The sequence below is a fragment of the Geospiza fortis genome, unplaced genomic scaffold (genome assembly GCF_000277835.1).
Source record: "Geospiza fortis unplaced genomic scaffold, GeoFor_1.0 scaffold171, whole genome shotgun sequence".
In the NCBI taxonomy this organism is placed as follows: domain Eukaryota; kingdom Metazoa; phylum Chordata; class Aves; order Passeriformes; family Thraupidae; genus Geospiza; species Geospiza fortis.
The window spans coordinates 9,271,693-9,289,556 of NW_005054313.1; the positions used below are offsets into that span (position 1 = coordinate 9,271,693).

General features: G+C 38.5%; 1 protein-coding gene across 1 annotated transcript in view; it reads right to left on the minus strand.

Moving 5' to 3' along the window:
- SCAPER (S-phase cyclin A associated protein in the ER) overlaps window positions 1-16,252 on the minus strand; it is a 135,817-nt gene extending 119,565 nt beyond the window's left edge. The window contains exons 1-4 of the mRNA XM_005419697.2: window positions 16,182-16,252; window positions 13,475-13,592; window positions 7,519-7,589; window positions 3,651-3,848 (exon numbers count right to left, since the gene is read on the minus strand). Of these exons, the coding sequence (XP_005419754.1) occupies window positions 3,651-3,848; window positions 7,519-7,589; window positions 13,475-13,592; window positions 16,182-16,244 (450 nt within the window). The 5' untranslated portion in view covers window positions 16,245-16,252. The remainder of the gene's footprint in view (window positions 1-3,650; window positions 3,849-7,518; window positions 7,590-13,474; window positions 13,593-16,181) is intronic.
- Window positions 16,253-17,864: the final 1,612 nt, after the last annotated feature.

The window sequence follows — 17,864 nt, forward strand, 5'->3', positions numbered from 1 at the left end:
TGCTCAGAGATTTTCACTGGGCACAGACTGCCACAACCCAGCCATAAGCTATTTCTTTAGGAAGATATTTACTCTTGGTAAATATCCCCAAGTTCAGAACTAGAAGGTGTATTTGCTACGTGGCAGCCCTGCACTCCTGTGCCACACTCCAGCTGCAGAACTGGCTGTCCCAATGCCAGCAATGGCTCAGCTGCATGAGCAGGGCTCTCATTCTGCACAGAGGGAGTGAAAGCAGTGGAATTTGCAGACCCAGGCCCAAAAGCAGCCCTCAGAGAGGCTCCTCCCTGCTCCTGGGAGGCCTCAACCGACTCCAGCCCTCTCACAGACATCCCCTGACCCAAAGGCCTTAACCAAAATTGATTCAATGGGTTCTTTCACTGAGGAATGTCATGCAATGTGTCTAAACTTTTAATGAAAGTCTTTAGCCATCTCTTCACCTTGTGCTGTTTGTGAGAAGCAGAACAACAGAACTCCACTGCTGAATTTTCCATTTCATAAGAGGGAATAAGAATCTCAAGCAAAATTAAACTGTTTTCACAACCAGACTGATTTAAGAAGGTACCTGTAAGCTTGAGAAACAAGAGAAAGCCAAAAGCTTCCAGAAACACACCAGAAACTAATGTTAGGTGAAAAGACAAGAGATTGTACAAACCCTAAGTAATGCTGAACAGCAATGTAAAAAGAATATAGAACTAAATTTTTGTATTATAAAATTCAGCTTTTTTGAAAGGAAAAGTACAGCTGTGTAGACATGGATTCTTACACAGCTGAAGCTGTTAATTCATTCTAGGAGGAAGAAACCTCCAAAATTAAATTAAAGGTAGTTTGATGTTCTTCTATACTTGCTGTATCATTAGTTGTTGGATCCAGTTGCTCAAACTTTATCAATAAAAGGTTTACCTAAGTGTGTGCTGTTTCTGTTTATATATCCATCCATACACATACACACCTATATATAAATACAAACTCAGTTGCTGAGACACCTGAAAACACCAGAGAAGAACAGCAGCTGAAGACATCTGCTGCATTAACCAAAACTGACTACAGAAACTGCCTTCTACCCATCTACAGATCTTTTGGTCTTAATACCTTTTATCATACAGCAGGAGATGTAAAGGCATTACCATTTCTGCTCTGCCTACACTTGCCACCCAAACCTAGAAAATAGTAGGTAAAATATTCATATAAAGATCAGACACACAAAAACCCAGCTAATATAGAGAATATCCACACAATTTGCATTTCAAATGTTGAATGTTACAACCATATCTACTAGGACAGATTTAATCTTTTATCACTATTGCACAAGATGATGTATGTACAGTAAGATGATGCTTAAACTTGAGAACTCTTCATTTATTTCAGAAATAATTCAACCATGTTCATTACACCTTTCCACACAAAGCATCCAAGCCATATCTATATATCTACATACATGATTTGAGAGTTCTCAGTTCCAAATCAATAGCAGAATACCAACTTCAGCAGAGCCCAAAGCTGAGAAAATACACACAAGCACTGATCCTCTTACACACATTGCCACTGTTTGGATCCCCACCACAACCCTTCTGTCTGCAGTTTCAACCACAAACAGCCACCAAAGCCCTCTCCCACTGGGGAGCATCAAACATCTTCAGTGACAACACAATCGATAAAACTGCAACAGCTCCTAGGACAGCAGGGGACAGCAAAAGGCACAAAATACCAAAAAAACCCCAACTAACACTTTTCTACCAGATTAAACAGAAGGTATAAAATGCCAGAAGTTGTCATGTTTCATTTTCACAATGGGTCTTCTTGGAAGACAACTTTTATACAGCTACAATGGTTAAATGAAATAGCACCTGCCCATGTGACCGAGACAGAAGTTTAAAGGGTCAAAATTAAGGAAGTTCTTGATAATGTGAATTTATCTTAATTGAAAGGATTTTTCAAAATACCACTTTAAAAAATGAAGGAAAGGTTAGCAGTGGGACCATTTTGGTTTCTTATTTAATATTATTTCCCACCTATGTCCAACTGTCAAAATGGGAGAAACTGGACTGTCTGTCAAAACCACCATAAAATAATGACAAATAATAGAATTTATAGAAGAGAAACAGTATTAGTAAAAATTCTTTGCAAGACTAAGCAGTTTCACACTTCATAACTTAATTAACAGAAATGATAGTAATTTATCAAAAGAATAGTCATAATTTAACAATAACCTGTAAAAGAAAATCCCAGACAAATGACCATAGCACAAACACATACTCCAGCTGCTTAGGTAAGGCATACTTGTGCTGAGAAAAAAGATTTTTGAAAGGTAAGAGTAACATGAACATTACATAAGCTTCACAACATTTGACACTGGACTGCCCTGTTTGCTCATTTTTGGTTTTTTTCACCTCTGTTTTGCAAACAAGTAACCTGATCCACACAGATACAAACATCATTTTCAAGAGTCTGCTGAAATGAAGACTTTTCACTCAGGCTACGTCATGTCCCCATCCTAAAGCAGATCAAGTAGCCCGATTAAAACTGATAGCTGAACGATATCTAACCCCCAATTTCTGTGATAATGACACAAATACGCTTCTGTTCTTTCAGTCACAAAAGTTTAAAATGCTAATTTAATTACAATGCAAGGTTGGCTGACTTTCTTAAACCAAAAAATTCTACAGAAAGTTTCCTGAGCAGGAAGACAGTTCAGTAACAAAATGTTAAATTGTGTTAGACCAACCAGAGATTTGGAAGCCTCTGAGCTACTGTTCAGTTCTCAAAGCTGCTGTCAATGAAATGTATTTGTACACTAATCTCAATAGCAATTTGGCTGTGTCTGATTACAGCAGAGAATGAGATGCATAGGATAAGAAAAAAGTTTACTTAAATTGATATATGAATTTTTTTTACAGTGATTAGATAATCATTTCCAGAATGTGCTGAGTTTCCAGCCATGTTTAATACAAAAACAAAGTCATCTCTTTAACATTTCTTTTATAATGTATTCTGACTTCTCTTAATGCTCGTGATAAATTCCATAGCCAAAGCATGAGTGATTTTTATTAAATGACAAGGGTATTTCTAAAAATCTACTGGAAAATCACAATAAAATGTGAACCAGATGCACAAGCTATTACAAATCCAGGTTATTTGAAACTGGGAGTGTCTTACAGCGACATCCCAACCAGACATTGCTTACACTCAACCACCAATCACTTTCTTAACAAAGGGAGAATGAGAAGAGTGATAACTATCACTGCAGAAAGGGAGCAATGTGTAATTAACCCACTTAACAGCAAGCAAATGAATGTGAAAAAGGCTGAACTACAACAGCGCCACCTACAGTAAAGGACATTACTAGGAAAAAGAAATCAGAGCTTAGTCACAAAAATAACAAAATCAGAACTCAATTCACAAAATCTGATTTCATCAAACAGCTGAGCTCTAATAATATCATGTACAACATGACAAGTTTTATATAATTTAAAAATTAGTCCTTGCTCAAGATGAAAGCATTTTCTTAAATATGAATACATATATCCTCAGCTTTTCTATCTAAAAGCCTATACAAAATGCAAATGAAGCTCTAATTCCTCATTTACCTCTTTTCTAAAATATAAAAAAAGCCAGATAGAAGGCAGATAGGCAAAGGACAGCTGGAGCATTACCTTGCACTCCACCACACTCTGGTCTGATTCGCAGGTGACGTAGATTTCATCGACCGCCCGCCGCAGGTTGTCAAACAGGAACGCCCAGTAGCGAGCCCGCAGATCCACCTTCCGAGGCTGCCTGGCTTTCGTTGGGCTTTTGTCAAAGTTTTTGTCTCCAGCTCCTGCTGCTGTTAATTTACAGTCCAAGGTACTGTTCTGAAAACAAGAAGGTACAAGGGGAAAGGAGAACAACAAACAGAAGTGTGGTAAGGAGTTGGGTTTCTGTGCAACAAACCTTTCATCAACATATTGAAACACGTAAACAAGAATGTCTTCACTGAAGACAACTACATCATTGCATGCACTTGAGGTTTTTAACACACGCTTTCTTAAATATAGGCAGCACTTATGTTCAACTAGATTCTGTTTCTTTGACAGCTATAATATTTGCATTCCCAACAGTATGAGATACTCTGCCTCTCAGCACAGTGGAAAGATACATTTTCTAATTACATATCCTGTATTACTTTTTCTGACAGATATGTATATCCAGAGATGAAAATACCATTTTACTAAAAAACATATCAGCAATATTCCACCACAGCGAAATTCTATTACCAAAACATGACATATGACGTAATTGTTTTTAAACTCTCACGGTAAAACGTGTTCCTGCCAGTGAAATGCACCCTAAAACACAGATTTAACTGACCCAGTACTGATTTGCTGCACAGGTGCAGGGACAGCCAACACGTGTGGAAACCCAGGGCACCAGGAATATTTCTCTGTCTGCTCTGGGGTGCCCTGACCCCCAGGGGAGCACTGACTTTGACCCTCATTCATGGAGAAAGTTTCCTAGACTTCAGTATAGACTAGAATCCACAAAAGTGTGAAACAGATTATAGAGAGTAGTGTAGGTGTATCACTTGGTGAGAAATTAAGGTTTTGGGATTTTTAAAATGTGAACCAGAGAGTTGTGGATGGAAGCAAGATGGAGGGCACAGGGTGTTGTCCTGGGTTTCTTCTTCTTGCTTCTTCTTGCTTCTTCATAGGTTTGGGTGGCATTTTGTAATTGGGCAGAAAAGTCCCCATTGAGGGCTGTTTGGGATCAGTTACTGGGTTAAAAGGGAAAATAATCTAGGTGTCTCTAGGTGTCAGTTCTTAATTGGATATTTAGTCTTAAAAGCCCTTGTAACAAGAGATTGTTGGCCATTTTGTGCCTTCTAATGAAAAGCTGAACTCACAGTAGTGAGACTGTTTTACTGACAAGAAATAAACACTTGAGTCTGGACATGAATTACTGTCTCAAGTGCCTTCAATCCAGACCCAGAAAAACCAATGACTGGTACACCCACAAACATGCTAATGGTTATGCTCTCATCTGTTTTTGTGGTGAGATGCTAATTTTTCTGTAAGTTGCAGAAGAATAGGCACCTGATTTACTACAATCACACCAACATCTCTGCTACCCTTACATATATCTCCAAGTGCTTCAACTGTACTCCAGATGAACCCCAGTTAATGTATGCATGAGAGTCATGCTCAGAAAGATGCATGGCATAAACAACCAATGAAAACCAATTTCAGAAGGGTTTAATATTTTTTCTTCCATTACATAAGTCACCTTTTAACAAACTGCTAGGAAAAAAGATGCTCCTAGGCTGAGGCCCTGAGTAAAAACATTTAAAGCAAAGCTTATATTCTGGCTAATTTATAGCTCCTTGAAACTACTGTTTATAATGAAGCAAGCACAACTACAGAATCATAAATAGCTACATTAAAATAACAGTGCTACCTGTTGCTGTCTGTATTTATAAAATGTGACCTCAGGAAAGTGATTAGGCTTACAATCATTCAGATAATACTGTTGATAAAAAGGATCAGTTGTTTTGGAATGGGAAACGTGCATAATTCCCACTCTTTGAAAGATACATGTTCAAACCTGTCTTTAAAAAACAATGTCACAGAGTATGTTTTGATATTTAGCAATAAATATTATCCATCTGCTGTATTTGGCATCCATTTATCTTCTCTCCTATATGTCAGCCATATTTTAATGACAAAAACACCTTGTGTAGACTCTGTAAGCCACAGCAGTTCCATCATTATCCTGTAAGCAGACTTTCAGGGTCTCAGTAAAACCTAAGCAACATTTACTGCTACCAGTGTTCCAGCAGAACACCCCTGAAAGGATAAAACCCTCTAACCTACCTGATTTCTTGTAGACACTATTACACAAGCAGGTTAGCATTAAATCAGAAAAAGTATTTTAACTTGCAGCTATAGTTCAAACCTTCAAGTGCAGAAGATGCAAAGCTGATGTACCTTTGAAGTTAACAGACATGGAAATACCACTTCTTACATCCCAAGTAACCCAGCATGGATGATGAAAGTGATATTAAACCGAATCTCTTGGTGTTTTTTATTTTGGTTTTTTTCTTCCTAATAGTTTCAGTAACTTGCCTTGGATTTTGGAAAGTATGCAATGTATATTTATACTCCTGCGATGCCAAAATTTATTGAATGTATATTTGCCAGCACCCTACTGAAAGGAAGATGAGGCTGGTAAGATCATATGAAACAGCTCTTGTAAGTTTATTTTCTTGAGATTAGTGGCCCATTTATATGTAAAGAAAAATTAAAAGTGAAAGCTCAACAAAACTAAGCCAAAAAAACACCAATTACAGCAATATCCAGTGTCTGAAAAGCAGCAGAAATGAAGGTGCTGAATGCCAAATTGAGATGCCAAGATGCACAGACACTCAGCAGTGTTCAAACCCCAGCTGAAGCCACCAGGAATGCACTGTGTCAGTGACAGGAGCTTCAGCACAGCAATCCCACACTGAGTAGCAACCAAGCATTCTCCTGAAAACTCAGGGTTCACATAACCCCCAGGTGAGACAGAACCCAAAGTGCACATTGCTCTCCACCTCCCTCTTCTGGGGCACACCAGTGACACCCCCTGCCACAGCAAGGGAGCCCCAGGCACACCAGTGACACCCCCTGCCACAGCAAGGGAGCCCCAGGCACACCAGTGACACACCCTGCCACAGTAAGGTAACCAGCACACACCATGTCTGTAATGCAGCAGTGTGTGAGCAGAGAACACAGCTGCCAAACTGAACTGGGAAAGCAATGCCTGGGTTTGAAAGATGCAAATACATCTCTATGGAAGCAGAACATTTTTATTTTTTTCAATAAATAACATCTTCCATATGCTTTATTACCAAATTCTGACAGGCTGCCTCAAAACATTAAATGGCTAAAGCTGTACTAATGGCTAAATCCATAAATCAAAGAAAAACAGTGGTTAAAATATTAAACATGAGGAAAGATTGAGGTATTACTTTATTAATGTAATAAAGGTTGTCATTCACAGAGGAAAAAAAACTGAATAAAAATAGGAGCAGTGTCTTCTTTACAATTATCATTCAAACTTGCTTTCCAGTCCTAACTCTTAGAAATTTTACTCACTTGGACTTTGCTCCAAATTAAGATATACTGACTTGAGCCACTAACACATGAGGTCAAGAAATTTCCTTTAACTAGAAACTGGGAAGAAAGGCAGGCCTTGTATAAGCAGCATACTTACAGCAAGACTATCCTAGATCATTTTATAGAACAGCACTTTCCTTAAAATAGCTTCAATGCCAATAAGTCATGCGTGCAGAGGCTGGGAAGTGCCAAAAGGAAAGGCTGAGCAAGATAACCTAAATTCTGGCAATTTTAACTTTTGAATACTTGACTTTGAAATTCATATGCTTTGAAAATACAGTGTATGCACAGTTTTAGAAAAGTATTGATCAGCCACCAATATACCAGTGATCTCACAGAAAAACAGTGTTATGTCATCTATTTTATGTCACAATAAGAAATGAGCAGATACCTGTTTTGCAGTCTTGTGTGTTCCTTGAGTCACCCTTTTTGTTTTTCCACCAGATTGCCATTTCGATTTTCCTGTGGGAGAAGCAACTGTTTTAATCAACAATAATGATTTTAATTAAATAGAGCACTCTAAAATGCACATATCTAATCTTGCAATGTACTGAGAGGGGCACAATTTCTGAGTTAAGAGGTTTGGCAAATTTTATATTCAAAATATATATTCCACTGTTTAGAATGTGGATAATGCCAGAAAACACTAGAGAATGAAAAAAATACAAGAAAGGCAAGACACACAGACTTCATTAAACAAAGGTAAGCTTTGAGTTCTCAGTGCCTCTAAAAATCATATCATTGCAATCTACATGTCAAACATGATACTAGTTTTCTATATAAATTTTAAGAAGTCTGCTTTTGATTGATTGCTCAATCAGCTATTACAGAATTAAAACAAGAAATACATTTATTAGGAAAACCAAATGTAATGATTTAGTTCTTCTGGAGCTGTTCTGCCAAGAAAGATGGGAAAAAAACAGAACTTAGGTCAGGATTTAGTTCATCAACATTTAGACAGCTAAAGGAAGAGAGAAAAACATTCACAGAACACAAGTCATCCTCCTTTAGACATGAAATCCCTTCTCAAACATACCTGTCTTCCTCCACTGTTTATACAAAGTGACTTTAGCAACTATGCTTCCAAAATCAGTTTAAATTCCCCCAGTCAGAGGGGGTGATTCCACGTCTCAGTGCTGCACTCGCGGCAATTAACTGATTCAGAGTTATCTTTGCATAGAAAAATCTGTGTTAGTCCAGACCAACCTGATCTGTGTGCACTTAATCTTTGAGATTTGCTATAGGGTAATGTAAAAAGAATTATTCCTCCAAGTATCTAAACTTGCACAACACAAAAATCATAGGATCCAGTTACCAAAAATGTAAGCAAGTTAAGACAAAACAGTAACTATGGCCAGAGTTTTCTCTAGCAAAGATTACATCCAAAGAGAAGTTTCAAGATTATTTAGCTGGATGAAGCCAAGCAAAGCAATACATTAGTTGAATATAGTCATTCCTAGACCATGGAGATATTCTTAAATTTCAGAATTGTCCAGTTGAGTTTTTAACAGTTGAGGCCAAATTCCCAAATGCAGCCCAGCTGTTTTACATTGCTCTGGTTATGTAAAGTAGCAGCAAACCTGTCTTAATCAAGCAGTTGTACAGATGGTTTGCACAGCTGGTTTGGATCATTGGCTATTCCAGGCAACAAGGCTTTTAATTTAAAACAAATTAAAAATTATTTGCTTGATAATTAATTTTTAAAATGCTACATTTGCCAAAAATCAGGTATAAACTAATATATTGAACTCAATTTAGCAGCATTCAGGGAAAAAGAATCACTCAGGTACTACCTGTATAAAACCTTCCTAGTCACTAAAAAGCTTGAATTGGGAATAGTTCCATGATAGACTTCTGATAACAGAAGTATTTCAATCATTCAAATCTCTCTTCTGATGTGATTTACATTTTGCAAAGAAAAGGTTTTGAAGACAATGGCATAAAATACTTGCACAGTGAAAAGGTTTGCCACAAGTAAGGGTTTACTAAAACAAAAAGGGGCAGAGAACACATCAAGTTGCAGACTTTTTAGATTCTATAAAATCCAGAATAACAATCCATCATCTAAGATCTGTGAAACGTCTGAACAAGTCTCTTCTAAAGACAAAAGCAAGCTTCCAGGCACCTCCTATATGGGGCAGACATTTAGATGCAAAATAGCAGGTTTTGCAAACTTAATATAGTGTGGGGCAAGGACTAACTTTTTCTTAATGTAGGCCAGAAAACTTTGCATTTCAGCAGCAGTCACATTTTCAAGCTTTCTTGTTCCTTTTCTCATTCATTATTTTACAATAATGGTAATGAGAAGATTATTTCTGCTTTGGTCTCTCTATACTCCCAAGCAGTGGCAGCACTGCCCAATGGCTGTTTGCATGTTCAGGGTGACTGGTGTGTAACTGGTGTGTAGCTACACCGTGCTGGCATTGCTAAGAGATGCACAGACTTCACTGACACCTGAAGGGCACCTCATGCTAGCAACTGCCTGAATTGTAAGGAGAGAACAATTGTGACCCAAGAGGATCATCTCCTTTAGCTATTAAGTTGCCCGTGTGAAATACATAAAGTATCAAAGTTCTGCAGCATTGCAGGAGCTACAGCCATATTTTACACTAGAAGTCCATTTCCTCCCTGTCTGCTGTTTAAATATGAAGCACACAGGGCTTATGATTTGTGAAGTCTGCCTGTCCAAAAAGCAGAAGTACCAACACCTGCCAAAAACCCCCACTGATAACCTATTTTCAAAAGCTATCTTTTACCTAACAACCTCAATAACCATCCTGCTCACCTCTCTCTTTTGGATAGTTTTACTGGTATGGGAAATGTGGGAATTGCCTTCACATTTAGGAATTTTTTGCTGCCTTCATTTCTGTCCTGGCTGTGGCAAAAATCAACTGCATGTGTTGTTTCAAAGTCTTTGACACTGTTCATCATAACACCCTCAGCAGAAATGGTAATTTTCAACTGAGGAAGCATACTGAAGTTTCTAATCCTATTATGAACCACATCTTCTTACAAGATGCTATTTTTCTAACTGTACTATGCTGAGGATCTGGAGAAATGACTGCCTTCAAGCATGGATATAACCAAAATTCTCCATGTTTTCCCACCTCTAAATTGAATTACAGCAATATATTGTGCACAAACTTAATTTTATAAATTACTGTAAGGGTTTCATACAGAATATAACGGCCCTGTATTCACCTACCTGCACTAGACTGGATTCCCATTCATTCCAGTGAAACTCAAGGTTTGGAACTGATAAGCCTTAAAGAGTCCCCTTCCCTCCACACCACATTCTGCCAGGTCCCCTCAGACCGGTGCTGCAAGGGCTCACTACAATGTGTGCACTCAGGACTCTCACATTGCCTCACATGGCCAAAGAGAGACAAATTTCATCACTTTGATCACATCCCACAAAACCTATTTTCTGCAGCAGTCTCTTGCTAAAACAGTGGAATATGCTGCAAGCTCCCCAGAATGTGCCAGGTATCTTTCAACCACTAAAATATGTTTCCTTCCCCTGAAATGCTTAATCTGCAAATGAATTCTGTATGGCAAGAGCCCAAGTGATTTTAAACAAATAGGAAATAGGAAGAGAACAGTCACAAATACCAGATTTTCCAATTTTTCTACACATCTCAAAGTTCCAGAGATATCTTACCATCTATTAACATTTACATGTCAAGCCTCTGCAATTTTTTAACCGCTGCTAATATCATACCTAAGATTTTGTAATAAAATTTGTGTGTAGTTGCTTATCTGCATTCAGTGCCTCAAACTTAATTCTAGGTATGTGAAATAATTACAAAGGAAAAAATTCTGAAACCTTCCATTGGAATTATCACAGCCTTCCAAGGTGGGCAAAAGCAATGTGACTGCAATTGGTGACTGCTGGCTGCAGGTTTGGAATGTACATTCCATTCTGGAGACAGAATACCAGAAGAATGAATTTTTCTGTTTCAAGACTCCTCCTGAGACACCAAGCTAACAATAGGGTTGATTAGTTTATCCAACAGAATCTGCTGTGTACTACTGAATTCTGTGAAGGAGTATTTGAATTTCAGTGGCTGAAAAGTGTTACAGTCACTCTCTCTCCTAGACCATCACCACCGTGCCTGGGATTTTGTCACGGCATTGATCTGTATTCATAATTAGAATTTCAGATCTGACATAACTGGGGTACACACTGCTCCAAAACACACAACAAACCTATCACCTGCCATTCCAGAAATCTCTTTCCTTTTTAAGGAAATACTGTTTACTGGCTGGAACTATGTATTTACAGAACGGAATCAGAAGGTTTTGATTTCTCTTTTATCTATGTATACTATATAAAATACACAAGTCTTTCAGAGCAAGAGAAAAAAAACAGGAAGAAGAACACAAGCACACAATTTCTAAAGGAAATAGAAAAAGGATACAAATGGAAAAGGTGAATTCAGCATTTCAATTAATCAATCCTCTATAAAAAGCTCTATAACCCTAGTAATAAAAAGTGCTCATACCTTCACTGTGTCTGGAAAAAAATCTCATTATGAATAACAGTATATAATTTAAAATGTTAAATCACACACTGGTGCTGCCAAATCAATACCTCTGAACATTATGAGCAGAAGAAACAGCCCAAACACAAAATTCTGCTTTGTACAGGAGAGTGGCAGGATTGGCTCAAGCACCCTGAATCTTTGGCCTGATTTACACAACCCTTGAACAAGTTAGAACTGTCCTAATCCATAATATTGCTGTGTCATCCCTCAGGGACACAGCACATATGGAAGGATCAGTAAAAAATGAACCAGAGCTCAGTGACACCGACATAAACACCCCCCACGCCAGGCAAGGGTCAAGAGATAAAGGATCTGCCTCTGCCAGGCTTTCACTAACCACTAGTTCCTTTTCACAGGGAAATTTTCCATCAGGCAATAATCATCAGATCCTTTGCATTGTGCAAAAAGGTCAGCTTATAATTTAAGAAATATTAAAAAGAAAGCACCACTGACCAAGTTTAAAAACTACAATGGGGCTAATACGAGCAAAAGAAGGAAATGAATACAGCTACTTGGATTCTAATTACTGTACAGAACTACTATTTAATGAAAGCTAAAAATTCACTTTTACATTCATTTATCATGATTTAGCAGAATTTGTTAGAGCAAACATTCATCTACAACTCACAGACATTTTTAAGGAAAAGGCATTAAAGTTTCTAAAATAATATTACAAGCAAGGTAGTATTCAAAAATAACAGACTCTTTACACAGAAAGTGAATCAACCCACAAGTTGCTCAAAATACTACTGGAAATACACTGCATGTATTTCCACACACACATACATATCACTACCTTCCCCAGAAGTGTAATTTGGAATCTGGAAATACTTTGGGCCCCAATTCTACTCTGCTTAAAGACAGCTGGAACTTTGCATCAGACATAGGGTGAATTATCTTGCACCTTAAGACATAACATTTGTTAGAAATGTCTTTTCCACTGGCAGAATCACAGAGCAGCTGAGGTTGGAAGGAACCTCTAGAGATGGTTTAACTCAACCTCTAGGCTGCCCAGAGCTATGTCCAGGGGGGTTTTGTGCATCTCCAAGCAAAATGATGCCCACAGTTTTTCAAGGCAACTGGTTCCCATGTTCAACCATCTTCATAGCATAAAAAAATTTACTTTTAGACACTTAAAAGCTGCAGCACCTGGACAGGGACATGCAGCTACAAAAAATATTTGAGATGAAGTTCTCAAAACCAGCATTCAGACATCTGGAACAGCTTGAGTAGGATAAAAATAAAAGTCAATTCTGGTTCCTTAAGTCATCACACCACAAGAGAGTATTATAAGAGCAATAAAACTGTTCTGAGGACTTGCATTACGGAAAGCTGTCCCCACATATCCCCTTCTTTAGAGAGTCTTCATTGGCATTTACCAAAGCTGAAGTGATCCCAAAAGAAACTTCCAAATTTCTTTGTTTTAGAACACAGAGAGCAATTTGTTTGATTGTTCTAAGTCATCCCTACAATTCTGAATTCCCCTGTTACAAGAGAGCACTTTAGGACAACATCATTGTGTTACACAACTATCTTCACAATATCAGCAGAAGTAAACAGACTTAGATGTCACTTGCAGATAAATTAAAACAGTTTTTAATCTGCCACTGGAAGGTTTTACAAAGTGATCTGCCAACTGCAAGGCACACTCTGTAAATAAACTTCTAAATTACACTATGTATGCTAAACAGAACATTTTTAAATAGAGGAATTTTATGTAAGGAAAATATTTCCAGATGAGCAACTCCAGTTGACAGAGGGATGGAAGTGCAAAGACCGGGAAGACTGTTAAACACATACCATCATCTTCCTTGTTTTCCAGTGGGACACTCCAGGCAATCAGGTTCCTTGCTGTCCGTCCCTCTTCTGCCACTATTTTCCTCACTTTGTCATGGCTGTTGGAGCGTTGGAAAGAAGCCTGAAAATAAGAAATACATGGGTGGGCACATAAGAAAAAGAAATCTTTGGTTTGACATATTGATTTCATCCAGTATGTGGTTACACCATCCAACATGGTGCTGAATTTTCCTCAAATATCTGAAACAGGTGTATGCATTCATTTTCATTGCCATTCTGCACAGAAGCAGATTTACTTATCAGCATGGCATGGGAGTTACTACCCAGCCCTCAGGATGAGTACCTTTAGACCACATCACTTTCATTTAATTGCTTGACAATGCTGCTGGGACATCACAGCAGACTTCACAAATGTTTTAATTACCCTGTGTCAATTAGAACTAATTATACAAGCTAAAGGCAGCATGAGACCAAAATACATGTGTTGGCTGATGGGTGAGAGCCTGGAGAAGGGCATGAGCTGTATGGGAACCATCTGAAGCATGTATAAAATCCCAGCTCTCTCACTGAGAACACAAGAACCTAGAAAGTATTTCCTGGCAACTGTGATGGGCTGTTACTGCAAAGCTGCAACCACTCAAAGACAGAATAAGAGACACTGGGGATGCACTTCATTTACCTAATAAACACAGTTCTTTGCACTTGGGAGGTGCTCCATCACAAGACACTTGAAACCAAGTACATTAAGAAGCATTTGTATCAACTGGCAGGTGTCAATCAGATAAAATCTTGCCTCTTCTACAGTGTAGAAAAGTTAATCCTCAAAAAATAACTTTCAACAAAGCCAAACAATGTACGGTGATGATAAACTTATGTACCATGATAGCACAAACCTGCTGACCACATTAGCTTTAAACACTGGTCAACTTAACCATAAAGAAGTTAAACAAACCCAAGAATTATTTTAGGCACAAACAGACTGATTTTCTGTCGAACTAATCAGGAGGTACATTTTTTCTCTTTTCATTTTTACCATTATATGGCTCAAGCCTGCAACCACTTCTACATCTTTAGAAAGAAAATACAGTACAATTACACAAAAACCAAATATAGAAGATGAGCGGCTAGAATTTTTTAAGGCAGCAGGGAACATAACACAAACAACAAACTCCTTTTACTTTAATGCTAATCTAATAGTTTTTAACTCGGGTTTCTCTCATCCAAATGTCCTCAGTTGCCTTTCTGGAAGTCACAGTGTGCCATCTAGTGCTTCACAGACCCGCCCAGAGACACGACCAGGCAACACAACAGAGGAAAAAATAGCACTGCTGAATCTGTGAAGTTTTAGAAAACAGAGCAAAATTACATACCTTGGCCCAAAGCAACTCAAATAAAGCACATAAAACCCCCAGAACCCGTACAGAACTGGCTCTAATCTATCCTTATTCTATACAACTAATTGCCTATTCTTGCTAGGAATTTTTAGTAAGAGTGACTGTTTCTGCTGCAGCAAGTTTGGTCTGGGTTTTTAATCCCTTGTTGCTTAATGATGTGAGTCTAAAACTTTGCATTAGTCCACAACAAACTAACTTCCCAAATTATTTATTTTTATACAAGCCAGAAAAGCTTCAAAGGAAACAATAGAGTGACTTTTCTGCTGCAGCAAGTTTGGTCTGGGTTTTTAATCCTTGTTGCTTAATGATGTGAGTCTAAAACTTTGCATTAGTCCACAACAAACTAACTTCCCAAATTATTTATTTTTATACAAGCCAGAAAAGCTTCAAAGGAAACAATAAGTATCTCATCATGACATTTCAAGGTATTTTGTATAATGAAACTAGAGCCTAACTTAAAATTCTCATCTCTGTAACCTGGACATCAGTCAAACGGGAGGCCCAAGCAGGAGTCAGCAATGAGGACCTGCACAGCCAGAAGTGAGAATCATTGTGCCAACGGCAGGAGTGGCTGGGAAGAGCCTTTCCATTTGACAAGAGCTCACTGCAGTCCCCTCCCTCATACACTGACCCCTGGCTTTGACTGCTCCCTCACCCTGAATCCCTGCTATTTGCTACTCAGCTATGCAAAGGAGTTTCGTTCTGCCATGTGCTCTGCATACAATCAGCCCTCAGGCCAAAGGAGGGACCAGAAACTGCTCAGCCTTTAACAGCAAATGCTTATTATTTAGTCTGTACTGCTTCTTGTCATGGCTACAAATACTAAAGGACCTTTTGTGAGGGTTCTTTTTTAAATTATGCTCATAGATATAAATACATTGATGCAAACAAACCGAGCAGTTTCATCCACTGCATTCCCAAAGAAAAGTCATTCAGCTCTAAGTTCAGCCCCTTCCAAGAACACCACACTGTTGAGTGGGACCAAACATTGAGGTCTCACACTACAGCACAGCTTGGATGAAAGCAGCTTAAAATGGGAGTCAGCTGAAAAAGAATGAATGCAAAAACCCCCACATACTAACACAACTAGAAATTATGCAAAGCAGGAAAAATGCTCAGATTTATTCTACTGTAAAATTCCTTTTTGAAGGTTCCTCTCCACAGTGTTAATGAATAACACTTATTAAGCTCCTAGAATCGATACTTTCATAGAAGGTACAAATGAACTGATTTATTAATTAATCCCAACATGAAAAATCAGTTTTTCTTGCTGTTGAAAAAATACCATACAGTGTAATAGCTACTGAATGTCTTACCATCATGTTATAGCCTTCCTCTGCATCAACAGGCTCACTTATTACATTTTTGGATGACCCCATTGAGTTTTCATACCTGTGTCAAAAAAATGCAATTAATAATTTTACCTTAAACCACTTCTAAAACCACTTTTAGCTTGCTGGCAGCATTTAGGTCATGTACATCAGATGAGCACAGTAAGGTTGTCAGAAGATAATTTTATTTGTTAAGTGTTTGCATTGCTCCTTACTAAGAACAGCCAAAAGTCCAAGAAGAAAACAAAAAGAGACTGACACTACAGAAAAATGTAATTTTATATGTGGTTAGACAGTAAACAGTACAAAGACTATCAAAACTTTCAAACAAATCATTGCATGGACTGCTCTACAACAGTGATGCAAGTAGAATAATCTTTCCTGTGACAGAGAACTGGGCAAGTTGGTGATCAGTTCAGAAAGAAAAACAAATCAGAGTTGCACTAACAGTCAGCATCAGCTAATTAATGATGAAGTAAAATAAAACTGAAACTTCTGTTCTCATGTAACTATAAGATGTGAAGGCTCCTGTACAAGTCAGCTCTGGCAAAGTGAATACTTTCTGCAGCTGTAACACAGAACCATTCCACAAATGAAGAAAGTCCACAGGGTTTATATTTATAGGTTTATCAAGAATTTCCAGAACAGTGTTAACAATTCTGAAATAAAGTTAAATCCTTGGCTTTAAGGTTGATAAATTCTAAACAGCTGAGTGCAGTCTATTTTGAGTGCAGTCTAATCTTACTTATCTGAAGAATCAGACACTAAATGAAAATTAAAGACACTTCTAAACTATTCAAAATCAGGTAAAAAGACAGTATGAACATTTAATCAGATCCAAAGTCAGATTTTGTTGGCCTTTATCATGAATGACACTGCTTTAAGCAGACTGTTCACCTGTTCTCACATTACATAAATAGCTGAATTTTCTATAAGGATATAGCCCAGCCTGTGCCAACAAGCCCACGGATCTCTGTATGCCTTAAGACAACCTACTAAACCCATACAAACCAAAATGTAATGCAGTTGGATGAAGGGAGATTTGAAAAAAAAGATTGTACTTCTGCATCACTTCAGCCATCAGAACAGACCCACCAGTGAGTCTTCAAACACTGAAGCATCTTAGAAAACATCCTTGTACACCAAACTTGATTGTAATCGAGGGATAATAAAAGCTCATTAAACTGACATATATATTTGAGGAGAGAATACGAGGATCCACGTATTCTCCCAGTAGTGCAGTTCACTTGCAAATAATGCAGAAATAAGAACCTGTATTTACAGAACTGCACAGAGAAGACAGACCCCGAGTACACTGCGAGACCTTCCGTGCTGTCAGCTGTGATTTTGTCTCTGACAGCAAAGGAAGAGCAAAGGTTTACGCTAGGAACGACATTAGCAGTTTCTCGGATGCAAACAGTCATACAGCATGTGGCATTTGACACGGGTTCACACTGAATTTCCTCAGCGCGGGTGCCTCTCCCCCCCACACACAACTCCCACTGAGGACAGGTGGGCCTCAGCCTAAAGGACCGGCGGGGTCCCAAGCACCGGGACCCCCCTCAGGCTGAGTCCGAGTCTCCCCACGGGCAGTGCGGGAACGCCGCGAGGGGCTGGCTCAGACGGACAGCCCGTTTCTCCCTCAAGGCACGGCCTGACCCACACCCA